Source organism: Strix uralensis, unplaced genomic scaffold, assembly GCF_047716275.1.
Source record: "Strix uralensis isolate ZFMK-TIS-50842 unplaced genomic scaffold, bStrUra1 scaffold_215, whole genome shotgun sequence".
Taxonomy (NCBI): Eukaryota; Metazoa; Chordata; class Aves; order Strigiformes; family Strigidae; genus Strix; species Strix uralensis.
The window spans coordinates 94675-122355 of NW_027436825.1; the positions used below are offsets into that span (position 1 = coordinate 94675).

Consider the following 27681-nt stretch of genomic DNA (forward strand, 5'->3'; position numbering starts at 1 on the left):
GTAGCTGCCTGGGGGCACCCATAGGTGCTCAGTAGCTGCCTGGGGTGCCCTGTAGCTGTTCAAGGACACCCATGGGTGCTCGGTAGCTTCCTGGGGCTACTTGCAGGTGCTCGGTAGCCCCCTGGGGTCCACCCACAGGTGCTCGGTAGCCGCCTGGGGACACCCATGGGTGCTCAGTAGCTGCCTGGGGGTACCTGTGGGTGCCCTGTAGCTGCCTGGGGGCACCCATGGGTGCTCAGTAGCTGCCTGGGGTGCTCTGGAGCCCCCTGGGGAGCACCCCTGGGTGTGCTGTAGTTCCCTGAGGGTCCTCTGTAACCGTCTCAGGAGCACCCATGGGTGCTCAGTAGCTGCCTGGGGTGCTCGGTAGCTGCCTGGGGGCACCCCTGGGTACTTGGTAGCTGCCTGGGAGTGTCCTGTAGCTGCCTGAGAGTACCCATAGGTGCTCTGTAGCTGCCTGGGGTGCCCTGTAGTTGTTCAGGGGCACCCATGGGTGCTCAGTAGTTGCCTGGGGGCACCTATGGGTGCTTAGTAGCTGCCTGGGATGCCCTGTAGCTGTTCAGGGGCATGCCTGGGTGCTCCGTAGCTGCCTGGGGATGCCCTGTAGCTGCCTGGGGGCACCCATGGGTACTTGGTAGCTGCCTGGGAGTCTCCTGTAGCTGCCTGGGGGCACCCATGGGTGCTCAGTAGCTGCCTGGGATACCCTGTAGCTGCCTGGGGGTACCTGGAGGTGTCCTGTAGCTGCCTGGAGGCACCCATGGGTGCTCAGTAGCTGCCTGGGGGTACCTGTAGGTGCTCTGTAGCCCCCCTTGGAGCACCCTCGGTTGCTCCATACTTCTCTGAGGGTTCTCTCTAACTCCCTGCGGGGGTGGGGGGGGTGGGGGGGCATCCATGGGTGCTGGGTCACTGATGGGTGCTCCCTCCCCACAGCCAGCGGCGGCTGTTGCTGACGGGGACGCCGCTGCAGAACAGCCTGATGGAGCTGTGGTCCCTCATGCACTTCCTGATGCCCCGCGTCTTCCAGTCCCACCGGGAATTCAAGGAGTGGTTCTCCAACCCCCTCACCGGCATGATCGAGGGCAGCCAGGAGTACAACGAGAGCCTCGTCAAGCGCCTCCATAAGGTGGGGGGGGACCCCAAAATTTAGGGGGTGTGGGGTGTGGGGGAGAGTGGAGGCTTGGTTTGGGGTGGAGCTGGGTGGGGGGTGGCCCTGGGTTGTTGGGTGGGAAATGCTGGTGTGGGGGAAGGTGTTCGGGGGTGACACGTGGTTTAGGGTGGAGGTGTCTTTGTTCTGGGGTGTAGCTCAGTGGGGGTGACCCTTCTGTTGGGGTGTAGCTGGGTGGGGGTGTCTTTGTTTTGGGTGGAGCTGGGTGTGGGAATCCCCATTTTGGGGTGTAGGTGGGTGGGGGTAAATCTTTCTTTGGGGTGTAGGTGGGTGTGGGTGTCTATTTTGGGGTGTAGCTGGGTGTGGGTGTCTTTGTTTTGGGGTGTAACTGGGTGGAGGTGTCCCTATTTTAGGGTGTAGCTGGCTGGGGGTGTCTTTGTTTTGGGTGTAGCTGAGTGGGGTGACCCTCTTGTTCGGGTGTAGCTGGGTGGGGGTCTCCCCATTTTGGGGTGTAGCTGGGTGGGGGTAAATCTTTCTTCAGGGTGTAGTTGGGTGTGGATGTCCCTACTTTGGGGTGTAGCTGAGTGGGGGTGTCTTTGTTTTGGGGTGTAGCTCAGCAGGGGTGACCCTTTTGTTGGGATGTAGCTGGGTGCGGGTGTCCCCATTTTGGGGTGTAGCTGGGTGGGGATAACCGCAATTTTGAGTGACCCCTGGTTTGGGGTGTAGCTGGGTGCGGTTAAATCTTTCTTTGGGGTGTAGCTGGGTATGGGTGTCCCCATTTTGGGGTGTAGCTGTGTGGGGGTAACCCCAATTTTGAGTGACCCCTGGTTTGGGGTGTAGCTTGGTGCAGGTGTCTTTGTTTTGGGGTGTAACTGGGTGGGGGTGACTGGGGTGTAGCTGGGTGCAGGTGTCCCCATTTTGGGGTGTAGCTGAGTGGCGGTGTCTTCGTTTTGGGGTGTAACTGGGTGGGGGTGAGCATTTCTTTGGGGTGTAGTTGGCTGGGGGTGTCTTCGTTTTGGGGTGTAGCTGGATGGAGGTGACTGTTTTGGGGTGTAGTTGGGGGTGACCCTTTTGTTGGGGTGTAGCTGGATGGGGGTGTCCCCATTTTGGGGTGTAGCTGTGTGGGGTTAAATCTTTCTTTGGGGTGTAGCTGGGTGCGGGTGTCCCCATTTTGGGGTGTAGCTGGGTGGGAGTAACCCCAATTCTGAGTGACCCCTGGTTTGGGGTGTAGCTGGGTGGGACTGACCCCCATTTTGGGGTGTAACTGGTTGGGTGTGACCCTTTCTTTGGGGTGTAGGTGGGTGGGGGAGTCCCCATTTTGGGGTGTAGCTGGGTGGGAGTGACCCCAATTTTGAGTGACCCCTGGTTTGGGGTGTAGGTGGGTGGGGGTGTCCCCATTTTGGGGTGTAGCTGGGTGGGGATAACCCCAATTTCAGGTGACCTCTGTTTTGGGGTGTAGCTGGGTGCGAGTGACCCCCATTTCGGGGTGTAGCTGGGTGGGGCTATTTTGGGGTGTAGCTGACTGAGGGCAACCCCAATTTTGAGGTGACACCTGTTTTGGGGTGTAGCTGGGTGGGGGTAAATCTTTGGGGTGTAGCTGGGTTTGGTGGCCCCATTTTGGGGTGTAGCTGGGTGGCGCAACCCCCATTTTGAGGTGACCCTCATTTTGGGGTGTAGCTGGGTGGGGGTGTCGCTGTTTCGAGTCATAACTGGGTGCTGTTAATGCTTGGGGGGGGGGGAAGTCGTTTGGGGGTGCCCCCCATTTTGGGGTGACCCCATTTTTGGCTGATCCCCATTTCGGGGTGATCCTTGGGTTTTAGGGTGTGGTTGGGTTGGGGCGTCCCCGTTTTGGGGTGTAGCTGGGAGGGTGTCACTTTTTAAGGCTGATTCTTATTTTGGGGTGCAGCTGAGTGGGCGCACCCCCATTTTAAGGGGGGTACCCCCATTTTTGGGCTCAGCTGGCTCAGCACCCCCCGTATTTCTCAGGGTACCCCCATTTTGGGTGGTAGTTGAACAGGGGTCACCCCCAGTTTAGGTTCCTCCCCGTTCTGCAGCTTCTTATTGGGTTGGGAAAGGGGGGGGGTCACCCCTTTATGGTGGGGTGGAACCCCGAAACATGCCGCCAGCTGATTGGCCGCTCCCCCAGGTGCTCCGCCCCTTCCTGTTGCGCCGCCTGAAGGTGGACGTGGAGAAGCAGATGCCCAAAAAATACGAGCACGTCCTCAAGTGCCGCCTCTCCAAGCGCCAACGGTACCTCTACGATGACTTCATGGGCCAAGCCAGGTGGGTGACACGGCCCTCAGCGTCCCCACGTGTCCCCCGCACCCCTCAAAGACCCCGCCCTTGACCGTGGGTGTCCCCTCACCCCAACTTTCCGGCAGCACCAAGGCCACCCTGGCCAGCGGACACTTCATGAGCGTCATCAACGTGCTGATGCAGCTCCGTAAGGTTTGCAACCACCCCGACCTCTTCGAGCCGCGGCCCGTCCACTCGCCCTTCATCACCGAGGGCATCTGCTTCGTCACCGCCTCCCTCGTCCTCCGCGCCCTTGACCCTGACCCTTTCAAGGTGACAACGGCGGTGACGTGCCAACGGGAACACGTTGGGGTTGGGTTGAGCGGGAGATGGTTTGAGGTGGGTGTTGGGTGGGGGGAGGGGGTGGGGAGGTGGTTTGAGGTGGGGGTGGGTGGTCGGGTGGTGTCACCTGCACCCAGGTGGTGGCACTTCTGGGGACGTGGAGGTGCCAGGGTGGCCCCGTGGTGGCACTTCTGGGGACATAGAGGACATGGGATGCATCAGGTGAAGGGTTCAAGGTTGTCTTGACCAAGGTTATGGGGATGTAGGTGTGACCCAAGGTGACACAGGCCACCATGTCATTGTCACCCACACTTGAGGCCACCACCATGACCTGTGGTGGCACTTCTGGGGACGTGGAGGCACCAGGGTGGCCCCGTGGTGGCATTTCTGGGGACGTAGAGGACATGGGATGCATCAGGTGAAGGGTTCAAGGTCGTCTTGACCAAGGTTTTGGGGATGAAATGAGATGTAGGGGTAGGGCAGGCCACTGTGTCACTGTCACCTATGCTTGAGGCCACCACCATGACCTGTGGTGGCACTTCTGGGGATGTGGAGGACATGGGATGCATCAGGTGAAGGGTTCAAGGTTGTCTTGACCAAGGTTATGGGGATAAAGTGAGATGTAGGGATGGCCCAAAGTGACACAGGCCACCACATATTGTCACCATAACCAGGGCCACCAATGTGACCTGTGGTGGCACTTCTGGGGACGTAGAGAACATGGGATGCATCAGGTGAAGGTTTCAAGGTCATCTTGACCAAGGTTATAGGGATGTAGGTGAGATGTAGGGGTGGCCCAAGGTGACAAAGGCCACCATGTCATTGTCACCAGCACTTGGCTCCACCACCATGACCTGTGGTGGCACTTCTGGGGACACAGGGGACATGGGGACACCAAGCGTGTGACTTAAGGTCTTCTTGGCCAAGGTTTTGGGGACACAGGTGAGATGTAGGGGTGGTCCAAGGTGACACAGGCCACCTTGTCATTATCACCAGTGCTTGGGGCCACCACCATGACCTGTGGTGGCACTTTGATAGAGGGCTTGGGATGCATCAGGTGAAGGGTTCAAGATCGTCTTGACCAAGGTTATAGGGATGAAGTGAGATGTAGGGGTGGGACCGGCCACCATGTCATTGTCACCAGTGCTTGGGGCCACCTTCATGACCTGTGGTGGCACTTCTGGGGACATGGGATGCATCAAGTGAAGGGTTCAAGGTCATCTTGACCAAGGTTATGGGGATGTAGATGAGATGTAGGGGTGGCCCAAGGTGACACAGGCCACTGTGTCATTGTCACCAGTGCTTGAGGCCACCACCATGACCTGTGGTGGCACTTCTGGGGATGTGGAGGCACCAGGGTGGCCCCGTGGTGGCACTTCTGGGGACGTAGAGGACATGGGATGCATCAGGTGAAGGGTTAAAGGTTGTGTAGACCAGGGTTATGGGGGTGAAGTGAGATGTAGGGGTGGTCCAAGGTGACACAGGCCACCTTGTCATTGTCACCAGCAGTTGGGGCCACCACCATGACCTGTGGTGGCACTTCTGGGGACACGGGGACACCAACCACATGGCTTAAGTTCTTCTTGGTCAAGGTTTTGGGGACACAGGTGAGATGTAGGGGTGGCCCAAGGTGACAAAGGCCACCATGTCATTGTCACCATCAGTTGGGACCACCATCGTGACCTGCGGTGGCACTTCTGGGGACATGGGATGCGTCAAGTGAAGGGTTCAAGGTCATCTTGACCAAGGTTATGGGGATGTAGATGAGACGTAGCGGTGGCCCAAGGTGACACAGGCCACTGTGTCATTGACACCAGTGCTTGAGGCCACCACCATGACCTGTGGTGGCACTTTTGGTGACATAGGGGACATGGGGACACCAACCATGTGGCTGAACGTCTTCTTGGCCAAGGTTTTGGGTACGCAGACCAGATATAGGGGTGGCCCGAGGTGACAAAGGTTGCCATGTCATTGTCACCAGCAGTTGGGGCCACCACCATAAGCTGTGGTGGCATTTTTGAGGAGGTAGGTGGCCTGTGGTGGCACTTCTGGGGACATAGAGGACACGGGGACATTTGCCACATGGCTTAAGGTTTTCTTGGCCAAGGTTTTGGGGACACAGCTGACATGTGGGAGTGGCCCAAGGTGACACAGGTCTCCATGTCATTGTCACCAGCGCTTGGGGCCACCACCATGACCTGTGGTGGCACTTCCGGTGACATAGGGGACATGGGGACACCAACCACATGGCTTAAATTCTTCTTGTCTAAGGTTTTGGGGACGTAGGCGAGATTTAGGGGTGTCCTGAGGTGCCACCATGGCTGTGTGGCCGTGACGGAGGGGGACAGCAGGTGACATCACCCCGGCTGTCCCCACAGCACGTGGACATGGGACTGTTTGACTTGGTGGCCCTGGAAGGCCGGGTGTCCCGTTACGCCGCTGACACCTTCCTGCCCCGCTGGCGGGTGACACGTCGCCTGGTCGAGGACGTCGCCGCCGCCCCCGACCCCCCCCCCGCGCCCCAAACCCGTCCGCATGAAAGTCAACCGGTGAGGGGGGACAACGGGGACACCGGGGTGGCTCTGGGGACACCGGGGGTGGTTTGGAGGCATTGGGGGATGGGGGGACCTTGGGGACATTGGGGTGGCCTTGGGGTCACTGAGATGGTGAGGGGATACTTGGGGACACTGGGGTGGCCTTGGGGACATCATGGTGGCCTTGAGGTCACTGGGATAGTGGGGGGGCCCTTGGGGACACCAGAGGTCTTGGGGACATTAGGGTGGCTTTGGGGTCACTGGGATGGTGGGTGGACACTTGGGGACATTGGGGTGGCCTTGGGGTCACTGGGACAGTGGTGAGACCCTTGGGGACATTGGGGTGGCTTTGGGGACATTGGGGTGGCCTTGGAGTCACTGGGATAGTGGGGGGACACTTGGGGACCCCAGAGGTCTTGGGGACACCGGGGTGGTCCTAGGGACATCATGGTGGCCTTGGGGTCACTGGGATGGTAGGGGGACACTTGGGGACATCATGGTGGCCTTGGGGTCACTGGGATGGTGGGGGGACACTTGGGGACATCGGGGTGGCCTTGGAGTCACTGGGATGGTGGGGGGACCCTTGGGGACATTGGGGAGACCTTGGGGACACCAGGGTGGCCTTGGGGTCACTGGGATGGTGGTGACACCCTTGGGGACACTGGATGGCCTCGGAGTCACTGGGATGGTGGGGGGACACTTGGGGACATCGTGGTGGCCTTGGGGTCACTGGGATGGTGGGGGGACACTCGGGAACACCAGAGGTCTTGGGGACACTGGGGTGGCCTTGGGGACATCATGGTGGCCTTGGGGTCACTGGGATGGTAGGGGGACACTTGGGGACACCAGAGGTCTTGGGGACATTGGGGTGGCCTTGGGGTCATTGGGACATTGGGGTGGCCTTGGGGAAATCATGGGGTGGCCCTTGGGGACATTGGGGTGACCATGGGGCCCTTGGGGACACCAGGGCCACCTTAGGGACACTGGGGTGATGGGGGGGGCCTTTGGGGACACCCAGATGGTCACTGTGGAGTCACCAAGGGGGGGGACAGGGACAACCCTTGGGGGGACACTGAGGGGCCCTTGGGGACAACTGGGGGTGTCTTGGGGACACTGGGATGGGGGGGGGGGTGCCCAGGAGGTGGGGAGGGTCCTGGGTGGGGGTCGGGGTGCTCCAGGGAGGATTTGGGGGGGGGGGGGGGGGATTTGGGTCACCTTGGGGGCATTTTGGGGTGCCCGGGGGGGGTTTGGGGTGCGCAGGGGGGGTGTGGGAGGATCCGGGGGGGGTGAAGGTGCCCCGGGGGGTTTCGGGGTCCCCCCCTGACCCCCCTTTCCCCCCCCCCCAGGATGCTGCAGCCGGTGCCGAAGGCCGAGAGCCGGGCGGTTCTGCTGCTCAACAGCCCCCGGCCCGGGGGGGGGCCCCCCCGCCCCTCTGGGGGTGCTGCCCCTTAGCCCCGCCCCTCTGCCCGCAGGCCACGCCCCCACGCCCCCTGGACACGCCCCACCGCCCCCTGGACACGCCCCCTTGCTGGTGGCCCCCGCCCCCCCCGGGGTGACACTGGCCCCTGCCCTGCTGGCCCCCGCCCCTCCCGTAGGCCCCGCCCCTCCCGTAGGCCCCGCCCCTTCCGCCGGCGGGGCTCCGCCCCCCGCTGCCGCCCCTCCCCTGCTGCCCCCCGGGGGGGCGGGGCTTGGGCTGGGGCTGGGATTGGCCCTGGCGGCCCCCCCGCGGCCCCCCCCCACCCTGCTGCCTGCGCTGGCTCCGCCCCCCGCCGGCCCCGCCCACGGTGAGGGGGCGGGGCTTGGGGCATTAATGGGGAAGGCAGGGGGTGGGGCCTGGGAGGGGGCGGAGCCAGAGGGGTGGGGGCGGGGCCTGTGGGGAGCCTTGGTTAAGGGGTGGGGCTAGAGGTGGGGGTGTGTGCAAAGGGGCGGGGCTTGGGAGAGGGGGCGGGGCTAGTGGGCATTAATGGGCAAAGCAGGGGTGGTGCTCTTGCAGTGGGTGTGGCTAAAGGGGTGGGGGCGTGGCTTGAGGGGAGAGTGGGCGGGGTGTGGGGCATTCATAGGCACTGTGGGGCAGGGGAGGGGGCGTGGCTTAGGGAGGGGGCGTGGCCAGCGCTTTGCCCTGGCACTGCGCAAAGGGGGGGCTGTGGGCGGGGCCTCCCGCCGGGTGGGCGGGGCCTCTGCCCCCCCCCCCCCCCCCCCCCCCCCCCCAATTAACCCCTTCCCCCCCGCAGCCCTGCCGCCTGCGCCTCTGGCCACTCCCCCCGCCGTGGCGGGTGCCCCCCGCCCCCCCCAACCCCCCCCTACCCCCACTTTGGGGGGCAAGGGGGGGGCCCCCGCTGGCTGCCTACGCCCTGCCCGGCCCTGGCCCCCAGCGGCTACTACTGGCCCCCGACATGCAAGCCCGCCTGCCCTGTAAGTACCACCCCCCCCCACCCTTCCCCCCCCAATTTTTAGGGCCCTTCTGTTATCTTTGGGGCCCCCCCTTTTTATATTTTAAGGTGTTAACCACCTCCTTTCCTAAATATCTCTTTTTTTCCCCTAAAAATTTTGGTAGCCGGCGAGGTGGTCAGCATCGGGCAACTGGCGGCCCTGGCCCAGCGGCCTGGGGGGACCCCGGGGGGGGCGGCTCCTGGGGGGGCCAAACCCCTCACCCTGCAGCTCCAGGGGAGCAAACTGACCCTGGCCGCCCCCCCCGCTGCGGCATCTGGCCCTCGCCCCCCCCCCGCGGCCTCCCACGTAAGTTGGGGGACCCCCCCATTACCCCCCCACCCCTTATTTTTAGCGGGGGCCCCCCCCCCCCCCTTTTTTTTTAGGGCACCCCCATCCTTTATAAATGGGGTGGGGGGGGGGGTGAGGGTTTGGGGAGGGTTACTGGGGGGGGTAGGGAATGGGGTGACCCCCCCCCCGGGCTGCTGTACCCCAAAAAGGGGGGTTCTTCCTTATAGGGTGGGTGTTGGGGGGGGGGGGACACCCCAAAATAAGTGGAAAGCTCCAAAACGGGGAGAGGAGCCCCAATAGTGGGGGAAAAGGTTTAAAATTGGGGGGGGGGGGGGGGCTGAGGTGGGGGGGGACACACACCCTAAAATGGGTGGGGGACCCCTAAAAGTGGGTGGGGGAGCTTTATATGAGAGTGGGGGGGTGGGGGGGGGTGGGCTGATGAAAAGCTCCCCCCCCCCCAAGTTTCTGAGGGAGGGTGGGGGGTTTTGGGGTGCACCCTGACATGCCCCCCCCGCCCCCCCCAGGGAACGTGGTGCATCTGGTGGCGGCTGGGGGGCAGCACCCCCTCCTGGGCCCCCCCGCCCAGGTCACCCCTGTTGGCACCCGTCGCCCCCCCACCGGCTCCTGCTGGGGGTCCCCCTGCCGGGACCCCCCCCCCAGCCCCCCACAATTGGCCTCCCCATCGCTGCCACCCAAGGTAAGGGCGAGGGGGGAAGGGGGGGGGTCCTCTGGGTGTCATCCCCCCCCCAGATCACTAGGACACATGTGGGTGCCCCTTGACCCCCCCAGATAACCCTCGGGTGCCCTGTGCCCCTCCCCCAGAGCCCCCCAAATCCCCTTTGGGTGCTCCTGACCCCCCCCCGACCCCCCCAAAACCCCTTTGGGTGCCCCTGACCCCCCCGGCCCCCCCCAAACCCCTTTGGGTGCCCCTGACCCCCCCAGCCCCCCCAAAACCCCTTTGGGTGCCCCTGTGCCCCCCCAGACCCCCCCAAAACCCCTTTGGGTGCCCCTGACCCCCCCAGCCCCCCCAAAACCCCTTTGGGTGCCCCTGTGCCCCCCCCAGCCCCCCCCAAACCCTTTTGGGTGCCCCTGACCCCCCCAGCCCCCCCCAAAGCCCTTTGGGTGCCCCTGACCCCCCCAGCCCCCCCCAAACCCTTTTGGGTGCCCCTGACCCCCCCAGCCCCCCCAAAACCCCTTTGGGTACCGCTGAGCTCCTCCCAGACCCCCCCTGGGTGCCGGGGGGGGGTGTCAGGGTGGTATTTTGGGGGGTGGGGGGGGGGGTCTGATGAATTTTTCTCTCCTCCCCCCACGCCGCAGTGCCGACGCCGCTGGTGAACAGCGGGGGGGTGGTGAAGATCGTGGTGCGTCAGGCACCCCGCGACGGGCTGGCGGCCCCCCCCGCGCCCCCCCCCCGCGCCCCCCCCCCACCCCCAGACCCCCCCCCACCCCCCCCGGGGCGACCCCTCTTACGGGTGCTGCCCGCGCCACCCCCCACCCCCGTCGTCCCCCCCCCACCCGCTGCTGCCGGACCCGATCTGATGGGTGAGTGTCTGCACCCCCCGCCCAGCACCCTTGGGTGCCCCCCCCCCACCCCCAGGACCCCCCCCCGCTGTGGGGGTGCCCCCCCTTGATCCCCCTTTTTTCCCCTCACAGCACCCCCAGTCCCTGCCGCCCCCCCCGTTGCCGCTGCTGTCGCCCCCCCGGGGGCCCCCCCGGCACCTCCCGCTGTCGCCCCCCCTCGAGAGGAGCCCGAGGGGCCGGGGGGGCCCAGCCCCCCTCCAGCACCCACCCCCCACCGGCCGCCCCCCCGGCGTCAGCCCCCGCCCCCCCCGCGCTCCCCCTTTTTACCTGGTAAGCACCCCAAAAAACTGGGGGGGGGGGGGGTATGGGGGGGCTGTAAGGGGGGGTGCAGTGGGGGGGGGACAGTTATGGGGGTGAGGGGTATTGGGGGTGGGCACTGGGGGGGCTGTAGGGGAGATTTAGGGGAAAATGCGGGGGGGGGGCATAATTGGGGGGGCACCCATGGGTGGGGGCACTGGGGGGGCTGTAAGGGGGGATTTGGGGGAAACGGGGGTACAATTGGGGGGGTGAGGGGTATTGGGGGGGCACTGGGCAGCTGTAAGGGGGGTTTTTGGGGTGCACTGGGGGGCACAAGTTGGGGGGCGTGAGGGGTATTGGGGGGGGCACCCATGGGTGAGGGCACTGTGGGGGGGGGTAGGTTTGGGGGGGCACCTGGTGTGGGGGGGGGTGCATTTATGTGGATGTAAGGGAGGATTTCGGGGGGGGGGGGACCCATGGGTGAAAGGGGGGGTACCTGGGGAGATTTTGGGGTGCTGGGTGACCCCCGGGGTGGGGGGGGGCACCCCATGGTGGCCGCCCCCCCCCCCAAAAGGCGGTGCTGGAGGTGAAGTGGGGGAGGGGATGACACCCTGGGGTGGGGAAGGTTTATGGGGCACTGGGGGCTGGTTTGGGGGTACCGGGGGGGGTTTGGGGGTGCTGGGGGGGGGGGTCAAACCCCCCTTCATGTCTGTGTGACCCCCCCCCCCCCCAGGAATCCCTGGAGGCGAAGCGAGGGAGGGGCCGCGCGGAGCGGCTGGAGCGGCTGCTGCGGCTGAACGAGCTGCGCTGCGGGTTGGCCCCCGTCTACGGCAGCGAAGTGTTGGGGCTCTGTACCCTGCCCCCCCCAACGCCCCCCCCGGGGGGGGCCTTCGCCCGCGCTGTCCTCGGCCCCCCCCAACGTCTGCGCCAGCTCCAGCCCCTCCTCGATAGGTACGGGGGGACCCCGGGTGTTGGGGGAGGGGGGGAAAGGGGTGCTGGGGGGGGAGCTGGAGGTCGGAGGGGGGCAAACAGATGGGGAAGGGGGATTTGGGGGGGCTGAAGGTTTGGGGGGACCCAAATATTTGGGGGAGGGGGATTTGGGGGGGGCTGAGGGGGTTGGGGGGGCCCAAATATTTGGGAAGGGGGATTTGGGGGGGCTGAAGGGTTTGGGGGGGGCAAATATTTGGGAAGGGGGATTTGGGGGGGCTGAAGGGTTTGAGGGGGGCAAATATTTGGGGAAGGGGGATTTGGGGGGACTGAAGGGTTTGGGGGGGGCAAATATTTGGGGAAGGGGGATTTGGGGGGGCTGAAGGGTTTGGGGGGACCCAAATATTTGGGGAAGGGGATTTGGGGGGGCTGAAGGGTTTGGGGGGGGCAAATATTTGGGGGAGGGGGATTTGGGGGGGCTGAAGGGTTTGGGGGGACCCAAATATTTGGGGAAGGGAGATTTGGGGGGGCTGAAGGGTTTGGGGGGACCCAAATATGTGGGGAAGGGGGATTTGGGGGGGCTGAAGGGTTTGGGGGGGGCAAATATTTGGGGAAGGGGGATTTGGGGGGGCTGAAGGGTTTGGGGGGGCCCGAATGTTTGGGGAAGGGGGATTTGGGGGGGTTCAGGGTTTTGGGGTGATCCAGGGACGTTTCTAAGGGGTTTGGGGGGGGGGTGTCAGATTTTTGGGGTGATTCTGTCAGGTTTCCAAGGGATTTGGGGGGGGGTTCAGGGTTTTGGGGTGATCCAGGGAGGGGTCCAGGAATTGGGGTTTGGGGGGGGGGCCTCAGGGTTTTGGGGTGATCCAGGGACATTTCCAAGGAGTTTGGGGGGGTTCAGTTTTTTTGGGGTGATCCAGGGAGGGGTCCAAGGGTTTGGGGGGGGGCCACCAGGGAAGACCCAATTGTGGGGGTGTCGGGGGGGGGGGGGGTTGTTGTTCTGAGCCTCCAGGTTTTTTTTGGGGGGTGCCCCACGCAGCTGGGAGGTCGCTTTTTGCAGAGGGGGGGGGGGATCCCCAATTTTTTTTCGTGCCCGCCCCCCCCAGGTTTATCTTCGTGCTGCCGCCGGTGGAGGCGCGGGGGGTGGCCCTGCACAGCTGCCGCCCCCCCCCCTGGCGCCTGCGGCAACGGGCGCAGCTGGAGCAGCGGCTGCGGGAGGAACTGACCCCCCGGGGCCGGGCGCTGCACCGGGTGCTGCGCAGCATGCGCACCCACTTCCCCGACCTGCGCCTCATCCAGTACGACTGCGGTACGTGGGGACAGCGGGGGGGGTTGGGGACATCGGGGGGGTTGGGGACATCGGGGGTGTCGGGGGGGTTGGGGACATCGGGGACGTGGGGGAGCCGGGTGCTGTGGGAGCACCCACTTCTCTGATCTCCCCCTGTTGCCTTTTTCCCAGTTTTGGGGACATTGGGGATATCAGGGGTGTTGGGGACGTTGGGGACATCAGAGATGTTGGGGGCATTGGGGACATCAGGGGCATTGGGGACATCAGGGACATGGGGGACGTTGGGGACATGAGGGAGCCGGGTGCTGCGCGAGCACCCGCTTTTCTGATCTTCTCCTATTGCCTTTTTCGCAATTTTGGGGACGTTGGGGACATCAGGGGCGTTGGGGACATTGGGGACATCGGGGGCGTTGGGGACATTGGGGACATCAGGGGTGTTGGGGACATTGGGGACATCGGGGATGTTGGGGACATTGGGGACGTGGGGGAGCCGGGTGCTGTGGGAGCACCCACTTCTCTGATCTCCCCCTGTTCCCTTTTTCCCAGTTTTGGGGACATTGGGGATATCAGGGGTGTTGGGGACGTTGGGGACATCAGAGATGTTGGGGACATTGGGGACATCAGGGGCATTGGGGACATCAGGGACATGGGGGACGTTGGGGACATGGGGGAGCCGGGTGCTGCGCGAGCACCCGCTTTTCTGATCTTCTCCTATTGCCTTTTTCGCAATTTTGGGGACGTTGGGGACATCAGGGGCGTTGGGGACATTGGGGACATCGGGGGCGTTGGGGACATTGGGGACATCAGGGGTGTTGGGGACATTGGGGACATCGGGGATGTTGGGGACATTGGGGACGTGGGGGAGCCGGGTGCTGTGGGAGCACCCACTTCTCTGATCTCCCCCTGTTGCCTTTTTCCCAGTTTTGGGGACATTGGGGATATCAGGGGTGTTGGGGACGTTGGGGACATCAGAGATGTTGGGGACATTGGGGACATCAGGGGCATTGGGGACATCAGGGACATGGGGGACATTGGGGACATGGGGGAGCCGGGTGCTGCGCGAGCACCCGCTTTTCTGATCTTCTCCTATTGCCTTTTTTGCAATTTTGGGGATGTTGGGGACATCGGGGGCGTTGGGGACATCGGGGGCGTTGGGGACATTGGGGACATCAGGGGTGTTGGGGACATCGGGGGCGTTGGGGATGTTGGGGACATTGGGGACGTGGGGGAGCCGGGTGCTGTGGGAGCACCCACTTCTCTGATCTCCCCCTGTTGCCTTTTTCCCAGTTTTGGGGACATTGGGGATATCAGGGGTGTTGGGGACGTTGGGGACATCAGAGATGTTGGGGACATTGGGGACATCAGGGGCATTGGGGACATCAGGGACATGGGGGACGTTGGGGACATGGGGGAGCCGGGTGCTGCGCGAGCACCCGCTTTTCTGATCTTCTCCTATTGCCTTTTTTGCAATTTTGGGGGCATTGGGGACATTGGGGACATCGGGGGCGTTGGGGACATTGGGGACATCGGGGGCGTTGGGGACATTGGGGACATCAGGGATGTTGGGGACATTGGGGACATCAGGGGCGTTTGGGACATCTGTGGCATGGGGGACGTTGGGGACACAGGGGAGCCGGGTGCTGCACGAGCACCCACTTTTCTATCTCCTCCTATTCCATTTTTCCCAATTTTGGGGACACTGGGGACATCAGGGATGTTTGGGACATTGGGGACATCAGGGATGTTGGGGACATTGGGGACATCTGTGACATAGGGGGTGTTGGGGACATCGGGGATGTGGGGGACACGGGGGAGCCGGGTGCTGCGTGAGCACCCACTTGTCTGATCTCCCCCTGTTCCCTTTTTCCCTGTTTTGGGGACATTGGGGACATCAGGGGTGTTGGGGACATCGGGGGCATTGGGGACATCTGTGACATGGGGGATGTTGGGGACACAGGGGAGCCGGGTGCTGTGTGAGCACCCACTTTTCTATCTCTTCCTATTCCATTTTTCCCAATTTTGGGGACATTGGGGACATCAGGGATGTTGGGGACATTGGGGACATCTGTGACATCAGGGGTGTTGGGGACATCAGGGGTGTTGGGGACATTGGGGACATCGGGGGCGTTGGGGATGTTGGGGACATTGGGGACGTGGGGGAGCCGGGTGCTGTGGGAGCACCCACTTCTCTGATCTCCCCCTGTTCCCTTTTTCCCAGTTTTGGGGACATTGGGGATATCAGGGGTGTTGGGGACGTTGGGGACATCAGAGATGTTGGGGACATTGGGGACATCAGGGGCGTTGGGGACATCTGTGGCATGGGGGATGTTGGGGACACGGGGGAGCCGGGTGCTGTGCGAGCACCCGCTTTTCTATCTCCCCCTATTCCATTTTTCCCAATTTTGGGGACACTGGGGACATCAGGGATGTTGGGGACATTGGGGACATCAGCAGCATTGGGGACATTGGGGACATCTGTGACATCGGGGGTGTTGGGGGCGTTGGGGATGTGGGGGACATCAGGGGTGTTGGGGACATTGGGGGCGTTGGGGATGTTGGGGACATTGGGGACGTGGGGGAGCCGGGTGCTGCAGGAGCACCCACTTTTCTATCTCTTCCTGTTCCATTTTTCCCCATTTTGGGGACATTGGGGACATCAGGGATGTTGGGGACATTGGGGACGTTGGGGACATCTGTGACATCGGGGGTGTTGGGGACATTGGGGACATGGGGGAGCCGGGTGCTGTGTGAGCACCCACTTCTCTGATCTCCCCTTGTTCCCTTTTTCCCCGTTTTGGGGACATTGGGGACATCAGAGACGTTGGGGACATTGGGAACATCAGGGACATCAGAGATATTGGGGACATCAGGGGCATTGGGGACATCAGGGACATGGGGGATGTTGGGGACATCGGGGAGCCGGGTGCTGCGCGAGCACCCACTTCTCTGATCTTCTCCTATTGCCTTTTTCGCAATTTTGGGGATGTTGGGGACATCAGGGATGTTGGGGACATCGGGGGTGTTGGGGGTGTGGGGGACATCAGGGGTGTTGGGGACATCAGGGAGCTGCAAGCACCCACTTCTCTGATCTCCCCCTATTCCCTTTTTCCCAATTTTGGGGACATTGGGGACATCAGGGACATCGGGGGCCCATGATGGCCCCATGTCCCCTCTGATGTCCCCAAGTCCTTAATGATATTCTCATGTGCCCTCTGGTGTCTCCATGTCCCTAATAATGTCCCCATGATGGCCTCATGTCCCCTCTGATGTCCCCATGATGTCCCCATGCTCCTAATTATGTCCCCGTGAGGTCCCTATGTCTTCTCTGGTGTCCCCATGTCCCTAATGACATCCCCATGAGGTCCCCATGTCGCTTATGATGTCCCTAAGTCCCTTAACAATGTCCCCATGATGTCCTCGTGTCCCCTCTGCTGTCCCCACAATGTCCCCAAGTTCCTAATGATGTCCCCATGATCTTCTCATGTCCTCTCTGGTGTCCCCATGTCCCTAATGACATCTCCATGATGTCCCCATGTCCTCTCTGATGTCCCCATGATGTCCCCAAATCCCTGACGTCCCCATGGTGTCCCCATGTGCCCTCTGATGTCCCCATGATGTCCCCAAGTCCCTAATGATGTCCCCACGATGCCCTCTCTGGTGTCCCCATGTCCTCTCTGGTGTCCCCATGTCCCTAATGATGTCCCCATGTCCCCTCTGGTGTCCCCACCTCCCCAACACCATCCCCCCATCCCTCCTACTACCCCCTTGCTCTCCCCATATCCCCACCACCCCCTTCCCCCCACCCCAAAGCGGGGGTCACCCCGCCCCTCCCCCCCCGTGGCAGTGGCCCCCCCCCGGTGACACCGGCGTCCCCCCCCAGGGAAGCTGCAGACGCTGGACGTGCTGCTGCGGCGCCTCAAGGCCGGGGCCCACCGCGTCCTCATCTTCACCCAGATGACCCGGATGCTCGACGTCCTCGAGCGCTTCCTCACCTACCACGGCCACATCTACCTGCGCCTGGACGGCAGCACCCGCGTCGAGCAGCGACAGGTGCGGGGGCACCCAGGAGGGTGGGGGGGCACCCAGGAGCTCAGGGGGGACCTGGGCGTCCAGGTACCGACACCCTTGGACCTTTCCATGGGGACCCAGGTGTCCAGGAACCTTCTTCTGGTGCCACCTTGGAGCCACATCTCAATGGCTTCGTGGTGGTAGGGAGGACCCAGGAGTTTGGGGGGGACCCAGGAGGGTGGGGGGCACCCAGGAGGTCAGGGGGGACCTGGGCATCCCACTACTGACACCCTTGCACCTCCCTGTGGTGACCCCAGCGTCCAGGAACTTTCTCTTGGTGCCACCTTGGAGCCACATCTCAATGGCTTCATGGTGGTAGGGAGGACCCAGGAGTTTGGGGGGGACCCAAGAGTTTGGGGAGCACCCAGGAGGTCAGGGAGGACCCAGGTGTCCGGGTACCGACATGCTTGGACCTCCCCATGGTGACCCAGGTGCCCAGGAACCTTCTTCTGGTGCCACCTTGGAGCCACATCTCAACGTCTTCATGGTGGTAGAGGGGACCAAAGAGTTTTGAGGGGACTCACAAGTTTGGGGGGACCCAGGAAGGTGGAGGGCACCCAGGAGTTCAGGGGGAACCCAGGCGTTCTGGTACCGACATGCTTGGACCTCCCCACGGTGACCCAGGTGTCCAGGAACCTTCTCCAGGTGCCACCTTGGAGCCACATCTCAACGGCTTCATGGTTGTAGGGAGAACCCAGGAGTTTGGGAGGGGCCCAGGAGTTTAGGCAGGACCCAGGAGGGTGGGGGGCACCCACGAGCTCAGGGGTGACCCGGGCATCCCGGTACCGACACCTTGGACCATCCTATGGTGACGCCAGCGTCCAGGAACCTTCTCCTGGTGTCACCTTGGAGCCACATCTCAATGGCTTCATGGTTGTAGGGAGAACCCAAGAGTTTGGGAGGGACCCAGCAGTTTGGGGGGGACCCAGGAGGGTGGGGGGCACCCAGGAGCTCAGGGGTGACCCGGGCGTCCCGCTACCGATACCCTTGGCCCTTCCTATGGTGACCCCAGTGTCCAGGAACCTTCTTCTGGTGTCACCTTGGAGCCACATCTTAACGGCTTCATGGTGGTAGAGGGAACCAAAGAGTTTTGGGAGGACCCAGGAGTTTGGGGGGGACCCAGGAGCTTTTGGGGGGACCCAAGTGTCCACAGGGGCACCCCAAGACATCTGGGCCCCCCCCCCTCCGCTAACGTGGCACCCCGACGTGCAGGCCCTGATGGAGCGTTTCAACGCCGACAAGCGCATCTTCTGCTTCATCCTCTCGACCCGCAGCGGCGGCGTCGGCGTCAACCTGGCGGGTGCCGACACCGTCGTCTTCTACGACAGCGACTGGAACCCCACCATGGACGCCCAGGCCCAGGACCGGTGCCACCGCATCGGCCAGACCCGTGATGTCCACATCTACCGGTACGTTGAGCTGCTGGAACGTTCTGGGTTCTCCATGGGCAACTGGATCCTTCATGGGCAACTGGATCTTCTATGGTCGCTTGGGTTCTCCATGGTTGCCTGGATCTTTCATGGTCACCTGGAACCTCCATGGTCACTTGGACAATCCATGGTCACTTGGACAATCCATGGTCACTTGGATCCTCCATGGTCACTTGGATCCTCCATGATCACTTGGATCTTCCATGGTCGCCTGGATCCTCCATGGTTGCCTGAATCCTTCATGGTCAACTGGATCCTTCATGGTCATTTCAATCCTCCATGATCACGTGGATCCTCCATGGTCATCTTGACCATTTGTGGTCACCTGGATCTTCCATGGTCACCTGGATCTTCCATGGTCACCTGGATCCTCCGTGGTCACTCGGATCTTCCATGGTCACCTTGACCCTCTGTGATCACCTGGATCTTCCACGGTCACTTGGAACCTCCATGGTCAACTGGATCTTCCATGGTCAACTAGATCCATCATGGTCATCTGGATCCTCCATGTTTGCCTGGATCCTCCATGTTTGCCTGGATCCTCCATGGTCACTTGGATCCTCCATGGTCAGTTGGATCCTCCATGGTCAACTGGATCCTTCATGGTCACTTGGATCCTTCATGGTCACCTGGTTCCTCCATGGTCACTTGGATCTTCCATGGTCATCTGGAACATCCATGGTCGTTTCAATCTTTCATGGTCACCTGGATCCTCCATGGTCATCTCACCCCACGATTTTGTCTCCTTCTCAGGCTCATCAGTGAGAGGACAGTAGAGGAGAACATCCTCAAGAAGGCCAACCAGAAGAGGATGCTGGGAGATATGGCCATCGAGGGGGGGAACTTCACCACCGCCTACTTCAAGCAGGTAATTGAGGACCCAAGTGTCCAGAAAACAACACCCTTGGACCTCCCCATGGTGACCCCAGTGTCCAGGAACCTTCTCCTGGTGCCACCTTTGAGCCTCATCTCAATGGCTTCATGGAGATAGGGAGGACCCAGTGATTTGGGGGGGACCCAGGTGTCTGGGGGTGGCCCCAAATCTCCAGGGGGGGTCCCAGCCATCTGGGGGGACCCAAGTGTTCATGTACCGACCCCCTTGGACCCCCCCATGGTGACCCCAGTGTCCAGGAACCTTCTCTTGGTGCCACCTTGGAGCCACATCTCAATGGCTTCATGGTGGTAGGAAGGACCCAGTGGTTTGGGGGGACCCAGGTGTCTGGGGGCAGCCCAGAAGATCAGGGGGGACCCAGGTGTCCATGTACCAACCCCCTTGGACCCCCCCATGGTGACCCCAGTGTCCAGGAACCTTCTCTTGGTGCCACCTTGGAGCCACATCTCAATGGCTTCATGGTAGTAGGAAGGACCCAGTGGTTTGGGGGGACCCAGGTGTCTGAGGGGGCCCCCAATTCTCCAGGGGGGGTCCCCAGGCATCTGGGGGGAGCCAAGTGTCCATGTACCGACACCCTTGGACCCCCCCATGGTGACCCCAGTGTCCAGGAACCTTCTCCTGGTGCCACCTTGGAGCCACATCTCAACGGCTTCGTGGTGGCAGGGGGGACGGAGGTGTCTGGGGGGGATGGAGGTGTCTGGGGGGGCTCCCCAGGCATCCGGGCGTGGCACTGACCCCCACCCCCCAACCCCCCCATCCCCCCTCCCTCAGCAAACAATCCGGGAGCTGTTCGACATGGCGCCGGAGGAACCGGGACGCCGGGAGCCCGACAGGGACAAGGAGAAGGAGAAAGAGAGGGAGAAGGAGAAGGAGAGGGACGGGGACGTCCCCCCCGATGAGGACGAGGACCCGGCGGCCACCCGGCGCACCCACATCCTCGAGCAGGTGGGGCCACGGGTCACCCCACAGCCCGCCCCCCGATGTCCCCAACGTCCCTGATGTCCCCATTGTCCCTTGATGGCCCCAACGTCCCAGATGTCCCTCAACATCCTTGATGTCCCCATTGTCTCTTGATGTTCCTCAACGTTCTTGATGGCCCCAATGTCCTTGATGGCCCCAACACCCCTGATGTCCCCATAGTCCCTTGATGTCTCCCAACGTCCTTGATGGCCCCAAACCCCTTATGTCCCCGTTGTCCCTTGATGGCCCCAACGTCCCTTATGTCCCTCATGTCCTTGATGTCCCTCAGTGTCCTTGATGGCCCCAACACCCCTGATGTTTCCATTGTCCCTTGATGGCCCCTGCGTCCCAGATGGCTCTAACGTCCTTGATGGCCCTAACGTCCTTGATGGCCCCTCATGTCCTTTATGTCTCCAACATCCTTGATGTCCCCAACACCCCTTATGTCTTCGTGTTCTTGATGTCCCCAACACCCCTGATGTCCCCCGATATCCCTGATGGCCCCAGCACCCCTCATGTCCTTCATGTCCCCAGTGTTCTTGATGTCCCCAACACTCCTAATGTTCCCAACATCCTTAATGTCCCCAACACCCCTGATGTCCCTCATGTCCTTGATGTCCGAAACATCCTTGATCGCCCCAATGTTCTTGATGTCCCCAACACCCCTGATGTCCCCCACATCCCTGATAACACCCACATCCCGGTGTCCTCTGATGTCCCTCATGTCCCCTGATGTCCCCAACACCCCTGATGTCCCTTGTGTCCCTGATATCACCCACATCCCGGTGTCCCCTGATGTTTCTCATGTCCTTGATGTCCCCAACGCCCTTGATGTGCCCCGATATCCCTGATGTCCCCAACACTCCTGATGGCCTTCATGTCCCTAATGTCCTTGATCTCCCCAATGTTCTTGATGTCCCCAACACCCCTGATGTCCCCCACATCCCTGATAACACCCGCATCCCGGTGTCCCCTGATGTCCCCTCTACCCCTACAACCCCCGCTGGCCCCAACACCCCTAATGTCCTCTGATTATCTTGATGTCCCCTCCATCCCCGATGTCCCCCCTGATGTCCCCGTGTCCCCAGGCGCTGTGCGGGGCGGAGGACCCTGAGGACATCCGGGCGGCCTCACAGGCGCAGGCAGAGCGGGTGGCGGCGTTGGCCGAGTTCAGCGAGAGCCTCAGCCCCGAGGAGGAGCGGGGTGGCCCCGAGCCCGAGGAGGAGCTCTCCAAGGCCGAGCAGGAGATTGCTGCCCTGGTGGAGCAGGTGGGGACCTGGGTGTTCAGGGAGGGGACAACATCTCCAGAGGGTTCAGGAGAACCTGGGTGGTTGGGGGGACCAAGATCTCCAGGAGGTTCAGGAGAACTTGCTGGGGTTGGAGTGACCAAGATCTCAGGGGAGGTTGAGGAGAACTTGGGGTGCTGGAGGGACCAAGATCTCCAGGAGGTTCAGGAGAACTTGGGGTGCTGGAGTGACCAAGATCTCTGGGGGGGTTGAGGAGAACTTGGGGGGCTGGAGTGACCAAGATCTCCAGGAGGTTCAGGAGAACTTGGGGGACTGGGAGGGACCAAGATCTCAGGGGGAGCTCAGGAGAACTTGGTGGGGTGGAGGGACCCAGGTATCTGGGGAGGTTTTGGGGCCACCCTGGTCTCCAGGAGGGAGTTTGGGGGGACCCCGTGTTGGGGTGGGGGCCCCCCCCTGGGTTGTCCGAGGGACCCAGGTGTCCTCTGTGGCAGTTGACCCCCATCGAGCGTTACGCCATGAACTTCCTGGAGGCGTCGCTGGAGGACGTCAGCCGGGAGGAGCTGAAGCAGGCGGAGGTGTGGGGGTGGGGAGCAGCCATGGGGGGGTGGGGGGGGGAGGGGGAACCCCACGAGGTCTTGCTATGGGGTGGGGTTGGGTGGGGCACCCTGGGGTGGGGGGTTTTAGAGGGCCCCAGGGTGGGTTGGGGGGCACCTGGGGTCCTGATAGGGGGCAGGGGGAACCCATGGGTGCTCCAGGGTGGGTTGGGGGGCACCCATAGGTCCCTATTAGTGGTGGGGACACCCATGGGTGCTCCAGGACGGGTTGGGGGTCACCCAGGGGTCCCACTATGGGGCAGGGAGCACCTGTGGGTGCTCCAGGGTGGGTTGGGGGGCACCTGGCAGTCCTGCTATGGGGCAGAGGACACCCATGGGTGTTCCAGGATGGGTTGAGGGCGCCTGGGGGTCCTGCTATAGGGCAGGGGACACCCATGGGTGCTCCAGGGTGGGTTGGGGGACACCCAGAGGTCCCTGTTAGTGGTGGGGGCACCCATAGGTGCTCCAGAGTTGATTGGGGGGCACCCAGGGGTCCCACTATGGGTTGGGGGCACCCATAGGTACCTATTAGTGGTGGGGGCACCCATGGGTGCCCCAGAGTGGGTTGAGGTCACCTGTGGGTCCTGCTATAGGGCAGGGGACACCCATGGGTGCTCCAGGGTGGGTTGGGGGGCACCTGGGGGTCCCACTATAGGTTGGGGACCCCCATAGGTCCCTATTAGTGGTGGGGGCACCCATGGGTGGGTTGGGGGTCACCTGGAGGTCCCACTATGGGTCAGGGGGTTGTCAGGGATGGGGGTGGTGTCTGGTTATGGGTCAGGGGCACCCATGGGTGCTGCCCCCCCCCTTCTCCAGGAGCAGGTGGAGGCGGCGCGGAAGGACATCGACCAGGCCAAGGGGGGGGGTCGCTTCCGCCTGCCCCCCCAGGAGGAGGAGGAGGAGGAAGCAGCCGCCACCCCGGGAGGGGACGAAGGCCCCGGGGGACCCCGACGCCCCCGACGGGTGCGGGGTCCCCCCCGTCCCCTCCCTGAACGTCCCGGCACTCGCGCTAGCCAACGGCTACGGGCCGCCGGCACGGCCAACCGGGCACCGCCGGCGTCCCCGCGGGGGACCCCCCCGTCCCCCCGCGCCCCCCCCACGTCCCCGCGGGTGACGCCGCCGTCACCCCGTGTCACCCCCACCTCCCCCCGCGTCACCCCGACGTCCCCCCGGACGCCGCCGACGTCCCCTCGGGCCACCGCCACGTCCCCACGCCCATCCCCGACCCCCGCGGGGGCTCCCCCCGTGACGGCGTCGCCGGTGACGTCCCAAGGCCACGCGGTGACGTCACCGGCGGCCCCGCTGACGTCACAAGCCAACACGGCGACACCCAACACCCCCCCGGCGCCGTCACCCGCCGCCACGCTTCTCCCCGCCGCCACCGCGCAACCGGCCCCGGTCGCCGCCGCCACCGCGTCGCCACCGGCCCCGGTTGTCACCGCGTCGCAGCCACCCCCGCTGACGACGTCACAGGCGCCCCCGGTGACGACGACGACGACAACGACGTCCCCGGTAACGACGTCACAACCGCCGCCGACGCCGCCACCGCCGGCACCCGCCACCCCCCCACCAGCGCCGGTGACGTCGCACCCGGTGACGCCGCCATCGCCGGTGACTCTCCCGCCGCCTCCCCAAGCGACGCCGGACGCGCCCCCGCCGCCACCGTCCCCGCCGGCCCCCACGGAAGCGTCGCCGGTAACGCCGGAGGGGCCGGGCGGGGGGACGCCGGCGGCGGGGGGTGTCCCCGCGCGGGGTCCCCGGCGCCGCCGTAGCGCCGACGTGGAAATTCGGCAAAGCCGGGGGCCGGGACCGGCGGCCAAAGTCTTGCGGCAACTCCCGGGGCGTTTAGTGACGGTGTTGGAAACCCCCATCCCCGGGCGCCCCCGACGGCGGCGACACGACCCCCCCGGCGCCGGCGCCAGCCCCGGCGTCAGCCCCGGCCCCCCCCAAACGGCGCCGGGGACGCCCCCCGAAACGCCGCGGCACGGGGGGGGCCGCCGCGGCGCCGTCACCACCACGAGCCTCCCAGCAAGCGGCGCCGGGGGAGGCCGGCTCGCGGCGGGGGGCGCGGTGGCCACCGGGGCCCCCCAAAGCCCCGGGAAACGGCGCCGGGGGAGGCCCCCCAAAAGGGCGTCGCCCGACAGCAGCACCTCGCCCCCCCCGGCGCCCCGCAGCACCCGCCGGCACCCCGGGGCTCCCCTCATGGCCCCCCTGGAGCGGGAGCCGGGCCGGCGGCGGCGGCGGTCGCCGGCGCCTTCCTCGGAGGAAGGGGGGAGCGGGGACGAAGCGGGGGGGGCGGCGGCGGCCCCCCCCGGCCAAGCGGCGCCGGCGGGCGGGCGGGGGGGCTCCCCGGCATCGGCGGCGTCGCCCCCCCGCCACCGGCGCGGCGAGGGCGGCAGCAGCAGCGGCGGCGGCAGCAGCCCCCCCGGCGTTGCGCGGCCCCCCCCCGCCGCCAACACCCGTTCGGCTACCGCCGCCCCCACCCCACCCGGGGGTCCCCCGGCGCCTCCCGACACCCCTTCGGCGGCAGCGGCGGCCGTCCGCGGGCGCAAGGCCAAGACGTGACCCCCCCGGCCGCCCCCCTGCGGTCCGAGGGGGCCGGCAAGATGGCCGACCGGGGCCCTACGAAGGGCTGAGTGGGGCGGCGTGGTGGGGGGAGGGGGGGGTTGGGGGGGGGCCGCAAGATGGCCGGCAGGGTGCTCCCGGAGGGTCTCGACGGATGGGTCCAAAATGGCCGACGGGGAGCGTGCAAAATGGCCGACTGGGCGCCCACAGAATGGTTGAGCGTGCACCCACAAAATGGCCGACCGTGCACCCACAAAATGGCCGACCGGGTGCCCGCAGAATGGTTGACCCTGCACCCACAAAATGGCCGATGGGGCGCCCCCAAAAAGAGCTGAGCAATCACCCACCAAATGGCCAACGGGGCGCCCACAAAATGGCCGACGGGTTGCAGCTTCCGAATGGCGGACCGGGCGATCCTAAAATGGCGGACCGGGCCTCCCCTCCAAATGGCCGATCCCGGCGCTTTTGAACGAGCCCCCTCAAAATGGCCGACGGGAACCGCCTCAGCAGGGAAGGGCTGACCGCGCCCTCAAGATGGCCGACCAGAGGAGACACACCCCCCCCACCTCAGAACAGCCAAGATGGCGGCCCCAAGATGGCCGACAAGCCCGTTCAAAATGGCTGACGGGAGCCGCTCCAAACTGGCCACTTGGGTGACCCCAAGATGGCCGATGGTGAGCCCAAGATGGCCGACCTGGCAGGTGGATGATGTCAGAAGTGGCGGCCATCTTGAGCAGTGATGTCAGAGGTGGTGGCCATCTTGAACCCAGTGATGCAAGAGCTGGCAGCCATCTTGAACAGTGACGTCACAGGTGGCAGCCATCTTGAACCCAGTGATGTCAGAAGTGGCGGCCATCTTGAACACAGTGATGTCAGCGGTGGCCATCTTGAGCAGTGAAGTCAGAACCAGCCACCATCTTGAGCCAAGTGATGTCACAGCAAGCAGCCATCTTGATGCCGGCAGGTGTTACAAGCCGGCAGCCATCTTGAACCAACCGATGTCGGAGCTGGTGGCCATCTTGTTCTCAGTGGATGTCAGAGCGGGTGGCCATCCTGACCATGGCAGCCATCTTGACTCCAATGGATGTCGTAACCGGCGGCCATCTTGAAACGCAGTGAATGTCGCAGCCGGTAGCCATCTTGACCCCAGCAGATGTGACTCGGCGGCCATCTTGACCTCAGCGGATATCGAAGCCGGTGGCCATCTTGATCCTGTCAGACATGGCACCTGGCAGCCATCTTTGACTCCAGAAGACGCCAGCACTGGCAGCCATCTTGACCCCAGCAGACATAGGACCTGGCAGCCATCTTGACTCCGGTAGACCTCTGACCTGGCGGCCATCTTGACTCCAGTTGACATCCTAGCCGGCAGCCATCTTGACTCCAGTGGACGTCGGAGCCAGCGGTCATCTCGACCCTGGCAGAGATGAAACCCGGCGGCCATTTGACTCCAGTGGCCGTCGGAGCCGGTGGCCATCTTGCCCCTGGCAGCTACACAACCCGGCAGCCCCCTCGCCCCCCCCTCCCCCCTCCACGGCTGTCTGAATCGGCGGCCATCTTGCAACGGGAGCTGGCAGCCGGGGGCCCAGCAGAGTCGGAGGGCTCGGGTGGGGGGGGGTGGGGGGTGGGGTGGACCCCGGGGGGTGCCGGGGGGGCGTTTTTTACCCGTGTACATTGGCGGGGGCCCGACCCCCTGTACAGCCCCATGTAAAATAGGTTCCTTTTGAACACGATCTATGCAAAGGTGCTTTGTGCTGGGCTGGGGGGGGGGGGCGGGGCGGAGTTGGGGGGGGGGCTGGTGTGGGAGGGGGTGGGTGGGGAGGGTGATTTTGGGGTGCCGGGGTGGGGGGGTCACGGGGGGGGCCCCCCCACCCCCCCAGCGTGGGGCACCGTGTACAGATGGCGGCTGTAAGCTTTCCTGCGGGAGAATGCGATGAATAAAGGGTTGAAAATGGAGAGTTTTGGGGACCCCCCCACCCACCCACCCCAACCCCACCCCCCAGGAGACGGGGAGGGGGGACACCCCCAGGTTTCCGGGGTGCCCATGGGGTTGAGGGGGAGGGGTTAAGGGTACCCTTATGCAGTTAAGGGGGTTTTTGGGGGTGGGGGGGGTGTTACAGAGTTCAGGTGGGTCCCAGGGGGTTTGAGGGTCCCTATGGGGCTGGGGGGGGGGGTGGAGGGTGGGGGCATCCCTATGGCATTGAGGGGGTCCTCGGGGGGGGTCCCCAAGGGGTTGGGGGGGGCCCAGGGGGCACAAAAGATTTGGGGTTGGGGGGGCGATGGGGTTGGAGGAGGTCAGAGGAGGTTTGGGGGTCCTCCATGGGGAGGGGGGGGGTCCCCTGGGGGTCACTATAGGGCTGTAGGGTCTTATGTGGGGGTGGGGGGAAGGATCCCTGGGGTTTGGGGGGTCCCTATGGGGCTGGGGGGGGGCCCTGTGGCACTGAGAGAGTCCTTGGGATGGGGGGGGGGGGGCGTCCCCATGGGGTGAAGGGGGTCCCTGGGGAGGGGGTCATGGAGCTGAAGGGGGGGTCGGAGGAGGTTTGGGGGTCCCCGTGGGGCTGGGGGGGTCGTTATGAGGATGAGGAGGCCCCTGGGGGGGGTGGGGGGTGTCCCTTTAGATTTGGGGGGGGGGCTCCCTGTGGCACTAAGGGGGATCTTGGGGGGGGGGTGTCCCATGGGGCTGGGGGGTCTTAAAAAGTTTGGGGGGAGCCCCCATGGGGCTGAAGGAGCCACCCTGGGTTTAAGGGGGACCCTTGGGGGGGTCCTAAGGGACTTGGGGGTCGCTATAGGGCTGGGGGGGGCCCTATGGGGGTCTCTGAGAGGCCGGGGGTGGGGGGGAGGGGTGGTGGTCCCCAACCTGTGACGGGTTCGGCTGCGGCATCGCCCCTTTAAGAGCGCCCGGCCCCGCCCCCTCGGTTACCGCGGCAACGACGGCGGGAGGCGGGGCCGGGGCCTGCGCGTGCGC

The 27681-nt window shown here is 64.1% G+C and overlaps 1 protein-coding gene across 1 annotated transcript in view; it reads left to right on the top strand.

Moving 5' to 3' along the window:
• Positions 1-26449, top strand: part of SRCAP (Snf2 related CREBBP activator protein) — a 49022-nt gene extending 22573 nt beyond the window's left edge. Inside the window, 20 exon segments of the mRNA XM_074857453.1 lie at positions 928-1120; positions 3249-3385; positions 3484-3670; positions 6058-6186; positions 6188-6228; positions 7560-7664; positions 8445-8629; positions 8768-8949; positions 9027-9051; positions 9456-9628; positions 10585-10782; positions 11483-11700; positions 12780-12982; positions 16842-17011; positions 18242-18438; positions 19213-19327; positions 20123-20296; positions 21400-21579; positions 22050-22133; positions 22968-26449. Coding sequence (XP_074713554.1) covers positions 928-1120; positions 3249-3385; positions 3484-3670; positions 6058-6186; positions 6188-6228; positions 7560-7664; positions 8445-8629; positions 8768-8949; positions 9027-9051; positions 9456-9628; positions 10585-10782; positions 11483-11700; positions 12780-12982; positions 16842-17011; positions 18242-18438; positions 19213-19327; positions 20123-20296; positions 21400-21579; positions 22050-22133; positions 22968-24716 — 4645 coding nt within the window. The 3' untranslated portion in view covers positions 24717-26449.
• The last annotated feature ends 1232 nt before the right edge of the window (positions 26450-27681 follow it).